At 46.2% G+C, this 16923-nt stretch overlaps 1 protein-coding gene across 2 annotated transcripts in view; it reads left to right on the top strand.

The window, feature by feature from the left end:
• MKLN1 (muskelin 1) overlaps positions 1 to 16923 on the top strand; it is an 88231-nt gene that overhangs the window by 54294 nt on the left and 17014 nt on the right. For both annotated transcript variants that reach the window (XM_081210003.1, XM_081210004.1), the window contains 4 exons: positions 2556 to 2768; positions 3477 to 3698; positions 4636 to 4765; positions 12771 to 12918. In XM_081210003.1, coding sequence (XP_081066129.1) covers positions 2556 to 2768; positions 3477 to 3698; positions 4636 to 4765; positions 12771 to 12918 — 713 coding nt within the window. The remainder of the gene's footprint in view (positions 1 to 2555; positions 2769 to 3476; positions 3699 to 4635; positions 4766 to 12770; positions 12919 to 16923) is intronic.

The raw sequence follows: 16923 nt of genomic DNA, 5'->3' as shown, positions 1-16923 counted from the left end.
ACGAAGAACGCATATGAATATCGGACAGCAAAATGATTTGCAGCGTGTCGTCACAGACTTTAAATGGCGTTGAAAAATGCTACGTTTGGATGTAGCACTAAAACGTAGTTGGCATCTGGAGAACAAGCCTCGCCTGTGAGCTTCCTAGTGACTGAAGTTAATTTGAGTTGGGGACTTTCCTAGTAGACTAGCCCTCTGTCCTACATTTTCAGAGGGGGTGGGGAGAGTCCCGAATAGCACTGGAGATAGAGAAATGCCTTGTTATGGTCACTCCCATTTTCTCCATTTCCCCTTCACTCCTTTGTATCCGGCAGTTCTCAAATGTTCTGAGCGGAGCCAAAGTATTTGCAGTCGAATGCAGTCTCTGTTCCAGACTTCCTGTTCCTTTCTTGTGAAAAGCGCTACCAAGATCTCTCAGCAGCCCGGGCATGTAGCATCCTGCAGCATGTTACGAGATCAGCGTTCTTAAGAGCCTTTCCGCCTCAACTCCTTCGCAGGCAAAGCTCCTTAAGACCAAACATTTCGTTTGAAAGCTTGATTCCAAAATCGTGAAGGCAAAGATTCTGCCTCCCAAAGTTCAGTTCCTTTCTTATTCATGCAAGTGGTTCGGAGGGTGATGTGTTGTGAAGCCCACAGGGACATGAATTCAAGCTTTCCCTTCTACAAGCAGCAGGGCTTAAGTCTCCCATAAACACACACCACACCATTTACTACACAATCTTCTTCTTAAATAGGCGAAGGTAAACAAGGCATTTTGGCATGCTAGGAACTGCCTTGCTTTTGATCTTGTTCTTCCGTGTTTTGAATTATAACTGGAGAAAGGACCTTTGGTCACAGCAAAACCTACTTGTTTGCATTGGCAGGGACTTGTTCATAGAACAGCCTGGACCAAAATATTGTGCTTGGGCGCAGGATACGTGACTCTTGAAAACGTGGTCCATCCACTCGCTCTTGCATTTGGGGAGTTTGGTTTCAAATCAGGGAATTAACTGGAAACAGTCCATATTGCTATTCTCCGTCAGGTTGACATTGTCTAGAATAGCGTCCTTAGTTGCTTGTTCTCTTCTAGCTCATGCTATATGAAATTTCAAAGGTGTTTGTTTTTTTAAAAAAAAGGTTCTGACTAAGATTTTAGCTCACTCATTCTTTCAGCCTCAAGCCTAAAAGAAGTATATTGCTGTAGTTATGAATAGATGTTTTTAGGGCTAGGCCTGCCAAAACATTCCCATGGGAAGGCTCTGGAGTGATTCCCAGGAAGGAATGAAGAATCAATTGGATTTTGCAAGGAAAGGTCACCAGGGTGTTCTATGTTACGTTCTTCCATCAACCCAGTGCACTTCCATGGAAGGGGAAAAGTTGCGTCGGAATTGGCTTCTACTCTTGGCTTTTGTGGAAAGGCAATCCTAACACTTCATAAGTAGCTATGCATTGCGTTAACTTGGCTGCCTTGTAGCAAATGCTTGGCTGTTTCTTGTAGAATTTCTTTTCTGGGGGAGGTTTTCCAGGCTCGTTCTGATGAGGGTTTTAGAAGATGAGTGAAAGCGTTAAAATTCCACACGCTGTGCTTGCATAGGGACTGATGTCACCCCAGTTCTCACAAAGTAACGTGCAAGGTGATAAACCAATGTGTGGACTGTACTCATAAAAGACTGTCCATGGAGGCTTGCGTTATCAAATGCATTGAAAAGGAAACACATCATTGCATATAGGAGGCTTGGCACATCAAGATTTTAATTCATAATCACCATCATTTTATGTAATCCCTTCCAACTCTACAGTTATATGATTTTACAACAAAAGCAGTCATAAACAGTAAATAATACACATCAAAAAGTAAAGAATATTGAACAAGTTCAACATCAACCGTAAGATCTAAAAGTAAAGATACAAAAAATTAATATCAACAACAGCAAGAAAAACCCATAAGCAATACCCCAGCCCAAGAGTCAGCTTGGGTGCTAATACGTGACAATTCTTATTTTTATTTTACATCACATTTCCTTCAGAGTTCTCCTTGTTTCCTCAGCTCCAGGAACCCTGTAATGTTAGTCGGACTGAGAAAAGTGAGTCTAGTCTAGTCCAGTCTAGTATTAGAAATTAAGTAGGTAAAATAAATATGGGGAAAGCAAAATGACACTTAGAGAAGGATCTGAAATATTTCCCTTGAAGCTTGAATTTGTTTTATTCTGGATTTGATGTTTTAATTGCCTTGATATTTCCCCCCTCTAAAGTATAAAGTGGTCAGTGTTAGAAACGGAGATTTGAAAGCTAGGAGCGAAGAAACTGCTCAGAAACCGCTCGCGCTAATGAAATTCCCTGTTGCAAAATCGCCTAGAACAGTGGGAGTTTCGAACACTGAAAGTGGTATAGAAATGAAATTAGCAGCAGCAGCAAATCTCACTGCTAGAAAGGCCCCTTGTCATTCCATTGTGGCAACCGTAACCCAGGTTTAAGGTGCCATTTGGCAATTAGCTTATATACATGAGTTTCTAACACCCCTAGGCCATGTTGGCTGTGAGATGTGACTAGCTTCCTGTTTTCTCTCTGCTCCGTAGAATGGCCCCAGCGCCAGGTCCTGCCACAAGATGTGCATCGACATCCAGCGGAGGCAGATCTACACGCTGGGCCGTTACCTGGATTCCTCCGTGAGGAACAGCAAGTCTCTGAAAAGCGACTTCTATCGCTACGACATCGACACAAACACGTGGATGTTGCTCAGCGAGGACACCGCTGCCGACGGAGGACCCAAGCTCGTGTTTGACCATCAGGTCTGCAGGTGTTACAAACTATGAAGGGCGGGGAGGCCCCTGCCCCAAGGGGTTTACAGTCAGGAAACCAACACAGACAGAGGATGGGAAGGAAACGTAATTTCAGTTAGGGGTTTGTTGAAGTAGGTTATTGGGACTGGGGGCTGAATGGAACGGAGGCTCTAGCTACTGTTCAGCAAGGCTGTTTTACTCGATTGGCCCTGTTAGAAGTTTGAATGGAGATTTGGTGTCTTCAGTACAGTGGTACCTTGGTTTAAGTACTTAATTCGTTCTGGAGGTCCGTTCTTAACCTGAAACTGTTCTTAACCTGAAGCACCACTTTAGCTAATGGGGCCTCCCGCTGCCGCCGCGCGATTTCTGTTCTCATCCTGAAGCAAAGTTCTTAACCCGAGGTACTATTTCTGGGTTAGCGGAGTCTGTAACCTGAAGCAAAAGTAACCTGAAGCGTCTGTAACCCGAGGTACCACTGTATTCTGATTCTTAAAGGCTCTCTTCTCTGTTCACTGTGCTATGCTGTCTGCCCAGTTGTGGCTTTTTGAAGAAACGAGGGCCTTCTGAATCCAGTTATTCTTGGGCCAACTTCAGAGCACCAAGTCAGCTGCCTCATCGAGCACTACTTGATAATTCTAACCATTGATTTTGACATTGCATTTGTTATAGAAAAGCACACCATTAAGCGGTTTTTAAGCACGCTTCCTCTCCTTTCAGATGTGCATGGATTCCGAGAAGCACATGATCTACACCTTTGGAGGAAGGATTTTGACCTGCAACGGGAGCGTGGACGACAGCCGAGCCAGTGAGCCACAATTCAGTGGCCTCTTCGCCTTCGACTGCCGGTGCCGGACGTGGAAACTCTTGCGAGAGGATTCCTGTAATGCTGGCCCTGAAGACATCCAGTCCAGAATAGGGCACTGCATGTTGTTCCATTCAGTAAGAACTAGCACTAAGCCCAGGCACTGTTCCATCACCCCTTAGCTTCAGTTGCATTGCAGCACTTGAAAACGAGTGCAAAGGCAGGGCTCACAGTTGATTAACCGGCAGAGAGCCAAATTTTAATCTCCAGTATTGTGAACTAAGGGAATGTTGGCTTCCTTATTTCCAAATTGCTGTGGATCTGGTACGCTATTGTAATAGGAAATGAGAGAAAGTTTGAAAAGTTGCTTTTTCTTCTGAACAAGTGCCAGCTTTTGCTTGTTGAAAGGTGTCTCTCTTTTCTCGTAACTCAAAAATACATTGAGCAGCTGGGGATAATGTTGGGATTTTAATTTCATCTACGGAATCTTCCGAGTTAACATCAAGGTAGTGTAGCAATCCCTGTTACACACACTTTTGCCCGCATAATCCTTTTGAGGTCCGTTCTGTAGTGTTTTGCTCCCTTTTCTAAGCTCCCAGAAAGCAGCTGCTGAGCCCTTCTTAACGTTCGGCCAGAATAGTAGGTTGGCCGTAACCTTACAAGTTAGCATAAATACATAACTTTAAAATTGGACCAGTTTGCTGTTTTAGCAGCTGATCGTCTGGCAGGATTCTGTGAACAGCAGATTGTAATAGTGACATTTAAAGTTCTCATTTTTCTCCCCCTCTGCCTAAATTATGTTAGTCTATTGTTATCATATATGGTATGTATTATTAAAGTGTACCGCTTTGTGATAAATTCCTAAATTTAATCAACAAAGTAATAAATCAATTATACAGTAAAGGGGCAAAAATAGCTTAACCACAGGGTCCATTTTTGAGTGGTTCCCACTAAGTTTCCAGAGAGGTTTGGCTTGAGAGCAGCTGAGGTGCGCTGCATTGGCATCTGAACTGCAAGCCGCGTGCTCACAAGTTTCCTCCTGGCCACTCAAATGCCACCTTTTCTTTCCTTCAGAAAAATCGTTGCCTGTACGTGTTTGGAGGCCAGAGGTCGAAAACATACCTGAACGATTTCTTCAGTTACGATGTAGACAGCGATCACGTGGATATCATCTCGGATGGAACCAAGAAAGATTCAGGGATGGGTGAGTGTCTTTGCTGCATATGCTTGAATTCCTGTCTGTGCTAATGGTAGGAAGCTGGCCTCCATATGATGTGGTACTTCAATGGCTCGTTTGCACAGCCAGAGATACCTAGCATTGTTTCAGAGGCAATTTGGTGATACTCTCAGGGTTGCAACACAGAATTGGCAGCCCTCCCCCTATTCCACAGCACCTCACGTTGCTGTCTAAGATACTTGTGGGGTCAGATCACGCAATGTGTTCATCGCACAAAAGCAAATGACATGTTAAATACCTTATGCGGAGTCCCTTTGTAGGATCAGGACTGTGGTGTGTGGAGCCGATGGAAACTTCTCTACTGAGGGTAGCTTTGGTTTGGGGTGGATTTTTGTCGGAGCTGCAGAATGAGGAAAGGATTAAACCCCACCCCCATGCTTTCCACATCCCTGAGACATCTGAGCCCCTGCCTGTTCCTCACACCGTGGCAGCTTTTTGCTTTTTCAAAACTGCACATATTAATTGCTTTCGTGCAATTGAGGGGAATAATAATAATAATAATAATAATAATAATAATAATAATAATATATTATTTGTACCCCGCCTATCTGGCTGGGTTTCTCCAGCCACTCTGGGCGGCTTCCAACAGAACACTAAAATACAATAGTCTATTAAACATTAAAAGCTTCCCTAAACAGGGCTGCCTTCAGATGTCTTCTAAAAGTTTGGTAGTTGTTTTTGACATCTGGTGGGAGGGCATTCCACAGGATGATCGCCACTACCAAGAAGGCCCTCTGCCTGGTTCCCTGTAACTTGGCTTCTTGCAGCAAGGGAACCGCCAGAAGGCCCTCGGAGCTGAACCTCAGTGTCCGGGGCAGAACGAGAACACGTAGTCCAGCCTCCGTTCCTAGAAAAGTAACAGTTTTCATCATTGTAAATGGCACAGTTGTTGATCCAGAGAGAGGGAAAGAGGGGGTGAAATGAGAATTATTCCAAAGTTGTATTTTGATAACTAGCTTTACCATGCAGAGAATTATGTATCTAAATGAGCAGGGCTGCAAACAACACTGCTGTCGTTCCTGAGCCCCACTTAGATTACAAAGAGTTGTGCTGGTCTTTAGGTGGCAGATGCATGAATGGTCTCTCACTGGATCATAGTGATTATTGTTGCTGAAATAAGGTGCAGAGGGCTGTCAGATTCCCAAAAGAAAAGTGTGAGTTAGGTTGGGTGATGTCAGGTGGACGGCTTAACCCTTGAAGCCTGCCTTTCCTACCACACCACCAGGAGTGAGTGCCATGGCCACCTTTTGAAATCACACCTCCTTTTGGTACGACAGCATGTGGCTTCTTGTTTTTAGCAAACACCTGTGATGAGTTCACTTTCCATTGAAAACAGACCCCGTCTTATGGCTAAGCACGTTCAGCCATGTTCTCCTGGCCAGATACATTAATTGCATGTTCCAGTTAGACAAAGGAGAACAACATAATTAGCCTCTGCCATTTTTTCTAAAGAAAAACTGTCCTGCTTACTTTGAATAGCAGACTTTGTTATTGAGTGACTCATTTAGAAATCATGAATGAATAGAATGCCAGTTTTACCGTCCTCGTGTGTCTAAGAAAGTAAATAAACAGCTCTGAACATTTCCCTTGTTTGTGAAGGGAAACGTTAGAATTAGCCTCCCAGCAAGGAAGAACAAAAGCCCATTATAGTCCAAACTGCAAATGCTGACGACAAGTTGCTTTCGTTAGAGGGGCTCGGTTTTCAGTGATTTTGAACACAAGCAGAGGTCCCTCTTCCCAGCCTCTCCCCTAGATTGACACTCCTACATGAACCAGTAATCCTAATTATAACTCATAATTGTTGTCTGAACGCATGCGCACTTGCATGCACTTCCCCACACATGTATGTATGTCTGTCTCAGCAATGCTCGCTGTGTAAACGTTCACAGATTTCTCAGTTTTTGAAACATTGCAACCAAGTACCTCAAATTTCCCAAGGGTTGCAGAGGGACATCATCTGGTTAGGGCATCTGCACATAAAGAAGATACAAAAGCATGTCTGGCACATCAAAATTCCAGACTGGCTCCTTTGGCATCCAGACTTGTTTTCTTTTGTTTCCTTACTGTTCGTTTTATCTGTTGCTGTAACCTGCCCCAGTGTTCTGAGTTTTTAATTTCCATGGATAAGGCTTTTTGGTTTCACAACACCTTAACAGCTTTATAAATAAAATAAAAAATAAAGTTGCCATTTCACAACTGTGGCTCCTTTTCAAGAACAACATGCTTTGTTTTGGTTCATAGTTAGGACTGGAACCTAGAATATTATCATGCAGCCAGCATTATCAAGCAACTTTCTATTGTTAAATGTACGAGGAGTTCAATGCCTTACAGAGAATCATAATTATTGTCGGGTGTGGGGAGGCCCTGCAAATTGGCTGTACGAATATTGTGGGCACCTGCCCCAAACCCAGTTATTTAAGCTCTCGCCTACTGATCGGAGAACAGGGAGGCTCTAGATTTAAGTCCGTGCGCTCAGCACTTACTGCACAGTGCTGAATGTTCATCCCCCTACCTTTTCCCTTTTGGTTGCCAGCAATAAGACTGTGGGTGGGAACATACCTAGTAATTTTAACGGGTAAGCCAGAAAAATAGCTGGCTCGACAGCATCCTAATGAGGGAAGCAGCTGTGACCCAGACTTGTTCAGGAAATAGGTGCCATTTTTATGTTGCTCCCCTCTCCTTTCTGGCAGTGCTGTTTCATGTATAAAAGCTGGACTTGAGAGCATTTGTGGTTCTATCCAGCTTTGGTGGAATGCATCACAGCGTGGATAGCTTCAGTTAAGAGGCCAAGTTTTGCATAGTCATGCCATGCAAATTGAGAAGAAGGAAAAAGCGAGAGGAGAGTTCTGCACACGCAGCATAAACTTCTGTACTTTTGTGCCTGGGGGACCCCTTTATTTTCTTATAAAGATGGCGCCTTAAAATTTCAATAGCTGCCAGTAATCCAATTAAAGAAATCTTAATGGATTAATCAGATAAGATTTGAATTAACGGATTAAATCTGCATACATTTGAGTCTAGAGTAAAACGGTCTTTAAGAAAAAGCATGCTTTCTATGTTCTTTGATATGCACATGAACCACTCACGTTACCCCTAACATATATATTGTAAAAGAAACCTTAGGAAAGTAGTTTCCAAACAGAGGACCCACCTTTAGCCCATGCATGCAGAGTGGCTGGGGAAGCCCAGCCAGATGGGCGGGGTATAAATAATAAATTATTATTATTATTATTATTATTATTATTATTATTATTATTATTATTAAGGACCCACTTCTTAATTTTTTTTACCATATATTTGTATGGGATTTGTGCTGCTCTTCTGACCTATGATACGTCAGAATGTGACCCAGTAAGTGAGCTCTGATCCACCAGTTGAAGGTAAATGCCTTAGGAGAAGAGGCATTTTACCTTTGGGCAATTATTTAAATTGAAAAACAAAACATTTGAAACCTAATTGGTTGCTCAGTTCATTTTTTTAAAAAAAGTTTTACATCAAAAGATCTAATTGATCACTTAAAGACTGCAGGATATTGGACCAGCCTGTGACAACAGGGGCACCCTAATGAAAAACCATGAGACAGCGTCCAGATCCAGGCCCTTGAGCAGCTGAACAGCTGCCAAGAGCTTCTGTCTGGTATACCTTGCTGTAACACCTTTGTGGAAGAGCTTGCACCCCCTAGTGACCCACAAAACTTGTTTAATAGCCCAATAGACTTATCTGACGAGGCAGACGATGGACTATAATGGACCCAAGCCCAGTTTGTAAAATGCTTGCTGTTTCTCTCTGCTTTAATGAGGCAGAGCTTTTAACTTCATGCAGCAGCTTCTGTTTCAGTGTCCTTTGTTAGGGCAGCGGCCCCTATGTCTTGACAGCGACCCTGGCTAGAGTATTCCCGAATAGGACTGTTTAACAACAGTTGGTGCAAGGCATGCATGCCTTACCCTTTTGCTGTTGCAAAACAATCCCCATTAAAACTCACAAACGTAGGTGTGTGTGAACCAGCAGGCTACACAATCATAGCCTCTCAGTTGAATTAGTTGCACATCCTTTTTTTTGAGAGTAGGGTCGGTAAAGTTGACTAAATCCCTGAAAGACAGAAGATCTTGGCTCACGCCTTCCTTCTTTGCTGCACCAGCTTGCAGCCCGGCCAGCTTAATTGCTGTGAAGTACTTTCTGTTCTGGTACACCGGGCTGCCCGTCAAACTCCTGCAGGGCGACCTGTTGGAGTTCGTTGATGTGACGTTGCTGTGGTTGCTGTGAACGTGGCCTCTTCTGTCATGCTATCGGCCAAAGTTTTGGCAACTTAGTTCTGCATAAGGCAGCTTCCTGAGATCGCTAAGCGCCATTGCTTGTCTACCTTAATAGAAGCAGGGCCATCCCTGTTTCCATCACCTGCTCCTGACCTGATTTAGCCGTAACCAGAGGCACCGCTTCTGCGCACGTGCACGGCGCGATAGAGCGCTTCTGCGCATGCGCAAGTGGTGAAACCCGGAAAAATACTTCCGGGTTTGCTGCTTTCGCAACCCGAAGATTACGAATCCAGAGAGGTACGTAACCCGAGGGTCCACTGTATCACTTTATTTCTTTATAATAGAAAATTTTTCAATAAAACATTAATACCAAATAGATACTCGATATTGCCATGTGCAGAGGGACGCATGCAGGGAGTAGTAGCTTTTTAAAATGTTCTCCCTGTTAAGTATGTTGGTGCAAGAAATGGGCTTGCTTATGGTCTGCATGTGGGGTAGTTAAATTGGAGCCCTGGGCGTAGAATAAACCAAGAGAATCTTCAATAAAAATTATAGATAGATAGATAGATACACAAATAGATCATGCTGTTATTCCAGTGTGACTGGGGGTACTCTTCCTTTGGGAATCTGTTCAGATGCCCACTTGGGGCAGGGATTTCATAGCAGTGGGTGCATTTTGAAATCACTTCCGTACTGATTCCTAAGCTGTTACTCTTTGCAAATAATGCTCTTTAATTCGCCTGCTGTTACAGAATAGTTTTTATTCCTTAGGGCTACTCTTCTGGCATTTTTGAGTGTGTGATCCTTCTTCGTTTTTAAAATTCAAAGCGTGCTTTTGCTAAAAGGGAAAGAACGCCTGATTTACAGTAACATTTAATCTGAGACGCTTCGGTGTGTGGGAGGGCCCCCTTTCCTGTCTCTGGCAGGAGATTGATTGTCCTGCAAAGAGGAGGTGTCCATTTAAAAGCAAGAAGGAATGCCCATCCATTGTGCTGTTTTGATATGGCTCAGCCCACATGGCCCATGCGTCATATTCCACTTTGTCACACTGTCTATAAACAACTTCCTAAAGTCCTCCTGTGAACTCTGAGCTCCGTTTCTCGAGGCAAAGTTTAACTCCCACCCTACATGCTGTGTGTAACTGGCTGTGTTTGCTTTTGCCATCCGGCTATTTGCTGGCTGCTTGGCTCGGTAAAACTTGTTTTGATAAAACTGCGCATGGGGCAGAGGAAGTGGACAGACTTCCCCCCCTCCTTTTTCCTCCCATAACACTAAAACTCCCAGGGTCATCGAATGAAATTGGTTAGCAGGAAATCCTTGACGGACAAAAGGAAGCCTTCACACTGGAGTTACAGAATTAGCTTCCACAATGTGTTGACGGTCGCCACTACTTTTGATGGTTTTCAGAAAAGGATGAAACTACCTTTTTTTCAGGGCAGACGTAGCCCAGTGGTACGGATTGGCTGTAGCTCCCATTTATTCATTCAGAAGGTCCCAGGTTCAGTACCCTGCATCTCCCCGGGGACTTGCTGCCAGTCAGTGTAGGTCATACTAAGCTAGATGGAACTAATGGTCAGATTCGGGATAAAAGCCCAATGTGTGAAGGCCGAGAACCGTTAAAAACATCCCTTAATGAATAGAAGATTTCCCCATCCAGTCTGCATCTCTAGTTCGGCCTTGACCGAATTGCACCGCATCCCATGGCTGCTGTTTTTAACACCCTTGAAAACCCTGGGAGGTCTAGTTCATAGCTGTCAACTTTTCCCTTTTCTTGCGAGGAATCCTATTCGGAATAAGGGAATTTCCCTTAAAAAAAGGAAAACATTTACAGCTATGGTCTAGTCACAGGTCTTTTACTGACCCTTCTAGTTTGGTCTTAAACCAGGGATAAATGCAACATGCCAAAAGTTGAGAACAGCTTAAAGCCCCTTTCTTTGCAGCATCCAGACGCATCCCTTGTTTCGGATGCCGGCCTTGGGCCATGCCAGTTTTTTAATGCTTTTCTTGGATCCCAAAAAGCTCAGGGGGATAACCCTGTTTTCCACTGCCGTGCTAATGAGGTAGCGAATTTGAACCAAATGGAAGGCAGATGGGTTTGGATGAGGGTTGTTCCCTCCCTCCGACGAGCCACGTGCTGCTTTCTCTTGTTTTGTGGGGGAGCCGAGCATTGTCTAGAACTGCTTAGTCACGGCGCAATGTTTCCCCTGCTTTTAAGAGGAGGAAAAACAGCAGCAACCGGCAGAGCTCGGCTGCTGGCACGCTGTGCTCCTTTGCATGGAAACGGCCGTAAACCAAGATTATCCGCAGACCGAATTTTCGCTCCTTGGGAAGGGGCCTCCTGTGCACAAAATTACCTTCTTGCAGGTGGCTTTCAAAGTGTTAAGTTGTGTGATTTGGCGGCGTCTGCAAGCCGTGTCTTTTCTGAGCAACGTGCCTCGGATAACCAGGTACTTTCTCCCAGGCGTTTCTCCTCCGGCCCCCCCCCCCTCGCACCTCACCCCAAACAATGCCTGTAAGCTGATCCAGAAGGAGGGGGAGAGAAAAACAGAACCAGCATACAGAGATCACGTGCTGGTCACACATGCCTGCTGAAAGCCTGGTTGCCCAGGGAAACAGGAGCAGGGACTTGCCCAACAAACAACGGGAGCGGCCAATTATTTGATTATGCTTTTATGGGAATTAAAGAGAAACCTCCAGTAACCCTCTGCGGGGAAAGCGGAAGCGGGGGCAGCTTTGGTATGCCCCTTTCGTGGTTTTTGTGAGAATTGTTGCAAGAGGGACCTTTCCTTTTAAATACCTGTTCAGGGTTTTTTGTGGGGGGGGGTGGAGGGGGTGGAATAGTACAGTGAACATCATGCCAGCGAGCCCAAAATTTCTAAGGCCAATGGCCACATTCTAATGATCACACCTCAACTTACATGTGAGCCTTGTGCCGGCAGGTGTGGCCTCTTCCTTCCCCTGGATGCCTGGATGCGATGTGGAAGTCCCTAATCAACTGTAGTTTCCCATTTCACCCAAAACATTCTGCCCTCCGCTTTCCTGTTCACTGAGACATAAAGGTCCTGGAGATTAACCGAACCATGAAATTGTGTGGTTCCAGTCAATTTCCATTCCAGGAGGAGCAGATCTGACGGTGGGGATGGAAGAGATTGTGTTCGGGGGGGGGGGGGAGAAATGACTCTTGATAAAATAGGAAATCTCCACGCAGTTGGTGTCTGGTGCAAGGCAAAGGATGTGCAAAAAGTCCATATCTGTGCCTTTGGGATGCATATTGATTTTGGAATAAGAATTGCATTCCTGGATTGTTTCTGAACTTTTAAAAGCTTTGCTGTGAAGTTTAAAGCAATGCCATCCGTCGTTCCAAGCTCCATTTAGCACCCTGTCTCACACCAATTGACTTTGATAAGCATGAATTTAAAAAGAGCAGATGCAGTAAAATTAGTCCTAAAAGGAATTACTTTTGCAAAATTTAGCAAGATGAAGGCACAGCTGGCTGGGTTGCAAAAGGTTTTGTGGCTGGATCTGGAGGGTTTTTTGATCCTGCACTAGGGCAAGAAATTTGGAGTAGCTTCTTTGGGTCTCTTCAGGTCCTGTGATTTTCCTGCCATCTAGTGGTTCATTTTCTGCAGTTCAAATAGCCATGCTTAGCAAGACGCCACCAGCAGCTACCGCCGTACACTGACTGTGTTGCTTTGCTCTTCTCTCCCCGCAACCAACAGTCCCAATGACCGGCTTCACCCAAAGAGCTACCATCGACCCGGAACTGAATGAAATCCATGTGTTGTCTGGACTTAGCAAAGACAAGGAGAAAAGGGAAGAGAATGTTCGGAATTCCTTCTGGATTTATGACATTGTACGGAACAGCTGGTGAGTGGCAGAAGATTCCCCTCCGCCCTCCTCCTGGAGTGAAATAGTATTTGCCTCTTCATGTTAATTCGCAAAGTGTGTGTATTCCTGTAGCCGCATGTAAGCGTAAGCGATACCAGGTTTTTTAACCCCAGGCCTGAGAAAGTGGCATTTTGTCCACACTCCTCAAACATCACTGCCATTAGTTACTTCCCTGGAAAGAAACGTCAGATCCTTGCAGGGAAGCAGTGTCCCGTATCTACCCCATAAGCTGCTCTCAGTCTTGCAGACAAGAGACCCAGTAAAAAGTCTGGTTTTGCATATATTTGTAAACGTGCACCAGGAACAGGTTCATTTGCACTTCCTAGTGTTCTTCAGCACTTTCTGTTCATACGAAGTAGAGGTTTTAGAGGAGTGAGAGCAAGTGTGGTGCAGTGGTTAAGAGCAGTGGACTCGTAATCTGGTGAACCGGGTTTGCTTCCCCGCTCCTCCACATGCAGCTGCTGGGTGACCTTGGGCCAGTCACACTTCTCTGAAGTCTCTCAGCCCCACTCACCTCACAGAGTGTTTGTTGTGGGGGAGGAAGGGAAAAGGAGATTGTGAGCCACTTTGAGACTCCGTAGGGGAGTGATAAAGTGGGATATCAAATCCAAACTCCTCTTCTAGAAAAAATTGCATTGAGGAAGAGTTTATGGTCATGAAAATTCAACCTTCTGACAGCTACCCTGATGAAACGATCAAAAAGCAGTCAGTGCTTTTCAAAATGTGGCTGGGAACAATTACTTTTAGTACAGTGGAACCTTGGTTCTTGAACTTAATCCATTCTAGGAGTCCATTTGACTCCTGAAACTGTTCGAAAACCAAGGCGCTGCTTCTGATTGGCTGCAGGAGCTTCCTGCACTCAAGCGGAAGCCATGTTGGATGTTCGGCTTCTGAAAAACGTTCAAAAACCGGAACACACGCTTCCGGGTTTTCGGCGTCCGGGAGCCAAAACGTACGAATACTAAGGTGTTCGAGAACCCAGGTATGACTGTATTCACACAGCATCAGCTGTTAACTTGTAACATGAATGCTAAGTAATCTTCTGCTGCTGTCAGAAAGAATATCACAAACAGCAGCTGTGATAGCTCAGTCATTGAAGCGTGAGACTTTTAATCTCAGGGTCATGGGTTCGAGCCCCGGCTTGGGCGAAAAATTACTGTATTGCAGGGGGTTGGACTAGATGACCCACATGGTCCCTTCCAACTCTACTATTCTATGGTTCTGCTTGGGGACTTTCATTGGCCACTGAGAATAGGATGGCTGCCTTAGATGGGCCTTTGGTCTTGTCCAGCAGGGCTGATTTCTTAGACCTACTCAGGTGGAGGGATGGGAGTGTCACAGCTTGCCAACACACACACACACACACACACACACACACACACACACACTGGTCACCTGTGCTTTTGGGTATACCTTTAGCATCACAGCCTGTGTGTGTAGCGTCAGAGGTGTGTGGGTCCCAAGCCACACCGCATTTTCCCTCTCTGGTTTTGTTGTGAAGTGGTTGGAAATCTGGGGCCTCAGTGCCTTTAGGCTCTGAGCATGTAGGTTCCTGTGTGGATGTGAGGCCCATCACACAGTGACCAAGGAGCAGGCAAACCCAAGTTCTCCTAATTCCTAGAATCATAGAATCATAGAATCATAGAGTCGGAAGAGACCACAAGGGCCATCGAGTCCAACCCCCTGCCAAGCAGGAAACACCATCAGAGCACTCCTGACATATGGTTGTCAAACCTCTGCTTAAAGACCTCCAAAGAAGGAGACTCCACCACACTCCTTGGCAGCAAATTCCACTGTCGAACAGCTCTTACTGTCAGGAAGTTCTTCCTAATGTTTAGGTGGAATCTTCTTTCTTGTAGTTTGGATCCATTGCTCCGTGTCCGCTTCTCTGGAGCAGCAGAAAACAACCTTTCTCCCTCCTCTATGTGACATCCTTTTATATATTTGAACATGGCTATCATATCACCCCTTAACCTCCTCTTCTCCAATTCTCCAATTCTCCAATCCTCAATTCTTTCCCTTTGTTTGGATGCCTGTACAGTGGTGCCTCGCAAGACGAAATTAATTCGTTCCGCAAGTTTTTTCTTCTTGCGAGTTTTTCGTCTTGCGATGCACGGTTTCCCATAGGAATGCATTGAAAATCAATTAATGCGTTCCTAGGGAAACCGACTTCAGACCAGGTCCGGGGACAGTCTGTCCCCCGACCTCTTCTGAAGGCTGGGGGGGGGGACAAGGGCTTTTCTTCCCACCCCCAGCATTTTAAAATCGCCCCGGGACAGCGGAGGACTTCTCCGCTGTCGGGGCGATTTAAAAGCCCCTGGGAAGGCAGGCAGGGGGGACAAAGACTTTTGCCCCCCGCCAGCCTTCAGAAGAGGTCCTGGACCTCTTCTGAAGGCTGGCGGGGGCGAAAGTCTTTGCTCCCCCTGCCTGCCTTCAAAAGCTGTCCGGCCAAGGCAGCGCGCCCAGGCTTCGCGGACCTCTCCGCCAGCAGCGGCAGCGCTGCCGCTGCTGGCGGAGACTTGCCGGCATGCCGAAGCCTGCGCGCAGCGCGCCCAGGCTTCGCGGACCTCTCCGCCAGCAGCGGCAGCGCTGCCGCTGCTGGCGGAGACTTGCCGGCATGCCGAAGCCTGCGCGCGCTGACATCAGCGCGCCCAGGCTTCGCGGACCTCTCCGCCAGCAGCGGCAGCGCTGCCGCTGCTGGCGGAGACTTGCCGGCATGCCGAAGCCTGCGCGCAGCGCGCCCAGGCTTCGCGGACCTCTCCGCCAGCAGCGGCAGCGCTGCCGCTGCTGGCGGAGACTTGCCGGCATGCCGAAGCCTGCGCGTAGCGCGCCCAGGCTTCGTGGACCTCTAAGCCAGCAGCGGCAGCGCTGCCGCTGCTGGCGGAGACTTTCCGGCATGCCGAAGCCTGCGTGCAGCGCGCCCAGGCTTCGCGGACCTCTCCGCCAGCAGCGGCAGCGCTGCCGCTGCTGGCGGAGACTTGCCGGCATGCCGAAGCCTGCGCGCAGCGCGCAGTGCGAAGCAAGCCCATAGGGAAATTCGTTTTGCGAAGCGCCTCCAAAACGGAAAACCCTTTCGTCTAGCGGGTTTTCCGTCTTGCGAGGCATTCGTCTTGCGGGGTACCACTGTATTGGGGGCATTTCTGAACAGAACCCGCTGGTGGCATTTGTTCTGGATGTCTTAATCCAGACTTGTGCTTTTGTGACTTGGAATGTGCCTCCCAGATATTTTCTGTTGCAAGACCAGGACTTTGCATATTGTCTGTGTGGATTCTGGCATAGCATCAGGAATGCCGAGCGTCTCGGCACTTTTTGAGAAGAGGGAAAATGTTCTGGTGCTGATGGGTTGCCGAGAAAAACTCGAAGGGGACGGCGCTGGCAAAAGGAGTTACGAATGCCGGGCAATTAAGGCACAATTTTCCTGTAGGGAATGTTTTTGCCGTGGTGTCTGGTTCAGCAGCGGCCTCTGAAAGGGGAGCGTAGGTGCTGTTGGATATTTGGAATTGCTCCATGTATATATTATACATGTTAACAAAGATTAAATAATAATAAACCAGTTTCCTTACATGATTAATAGTCAGTGCTAAAACCATGGTAGGCCAGGCTTGGAAGTGATGCAGAGGCCATCTATGCTCTGATAATCTCCAGTATAGAACACTGTAAGGCACTGAATGTGGAGCTGCTTTTGAAGGCGACTTGGAAAACAAGAACTTCTCTCCTTTTTAGAGCCCTGAGTGGGCTGGGAACTGGATATCTTAAAGGATGATCTGAGGAAGAACAGTCATCATAGTGCAGACACACCCTTCTCTGAATAAGATGGACAGTGACTGGGAGAAAAGGGGGTGGCTTTTCAGATGTGACCCCTTCTATGTGGAATTCTGTATGCAGAAAGGCTCATTTGGGACTGAAATTTATGTGTTCTAGGTGTCTTGACTCACACAGGTTTTCCAGCAGGTCAAAGCTGGATTTACTGAGATGAGTTTTTTT

This window comes from Podarcis bocagei (genome assembly GCF_964188305.1).
Source record: "Podarcis bocagei genome assembly, chromosome: 10".
Classification (NCBI taxonomy): domain Eukaryota; kingdom Metazoa; phylum Chordata; class Lepidosauria; order Squamata; family Lacertidae; genus Podarcis; species Podarcis bocagei.
The sequence above is the reverse complement of the archived record's forward strand: the minus strand, read 5'-3'. Positions and strand labels throughout refer to the sequence as shown.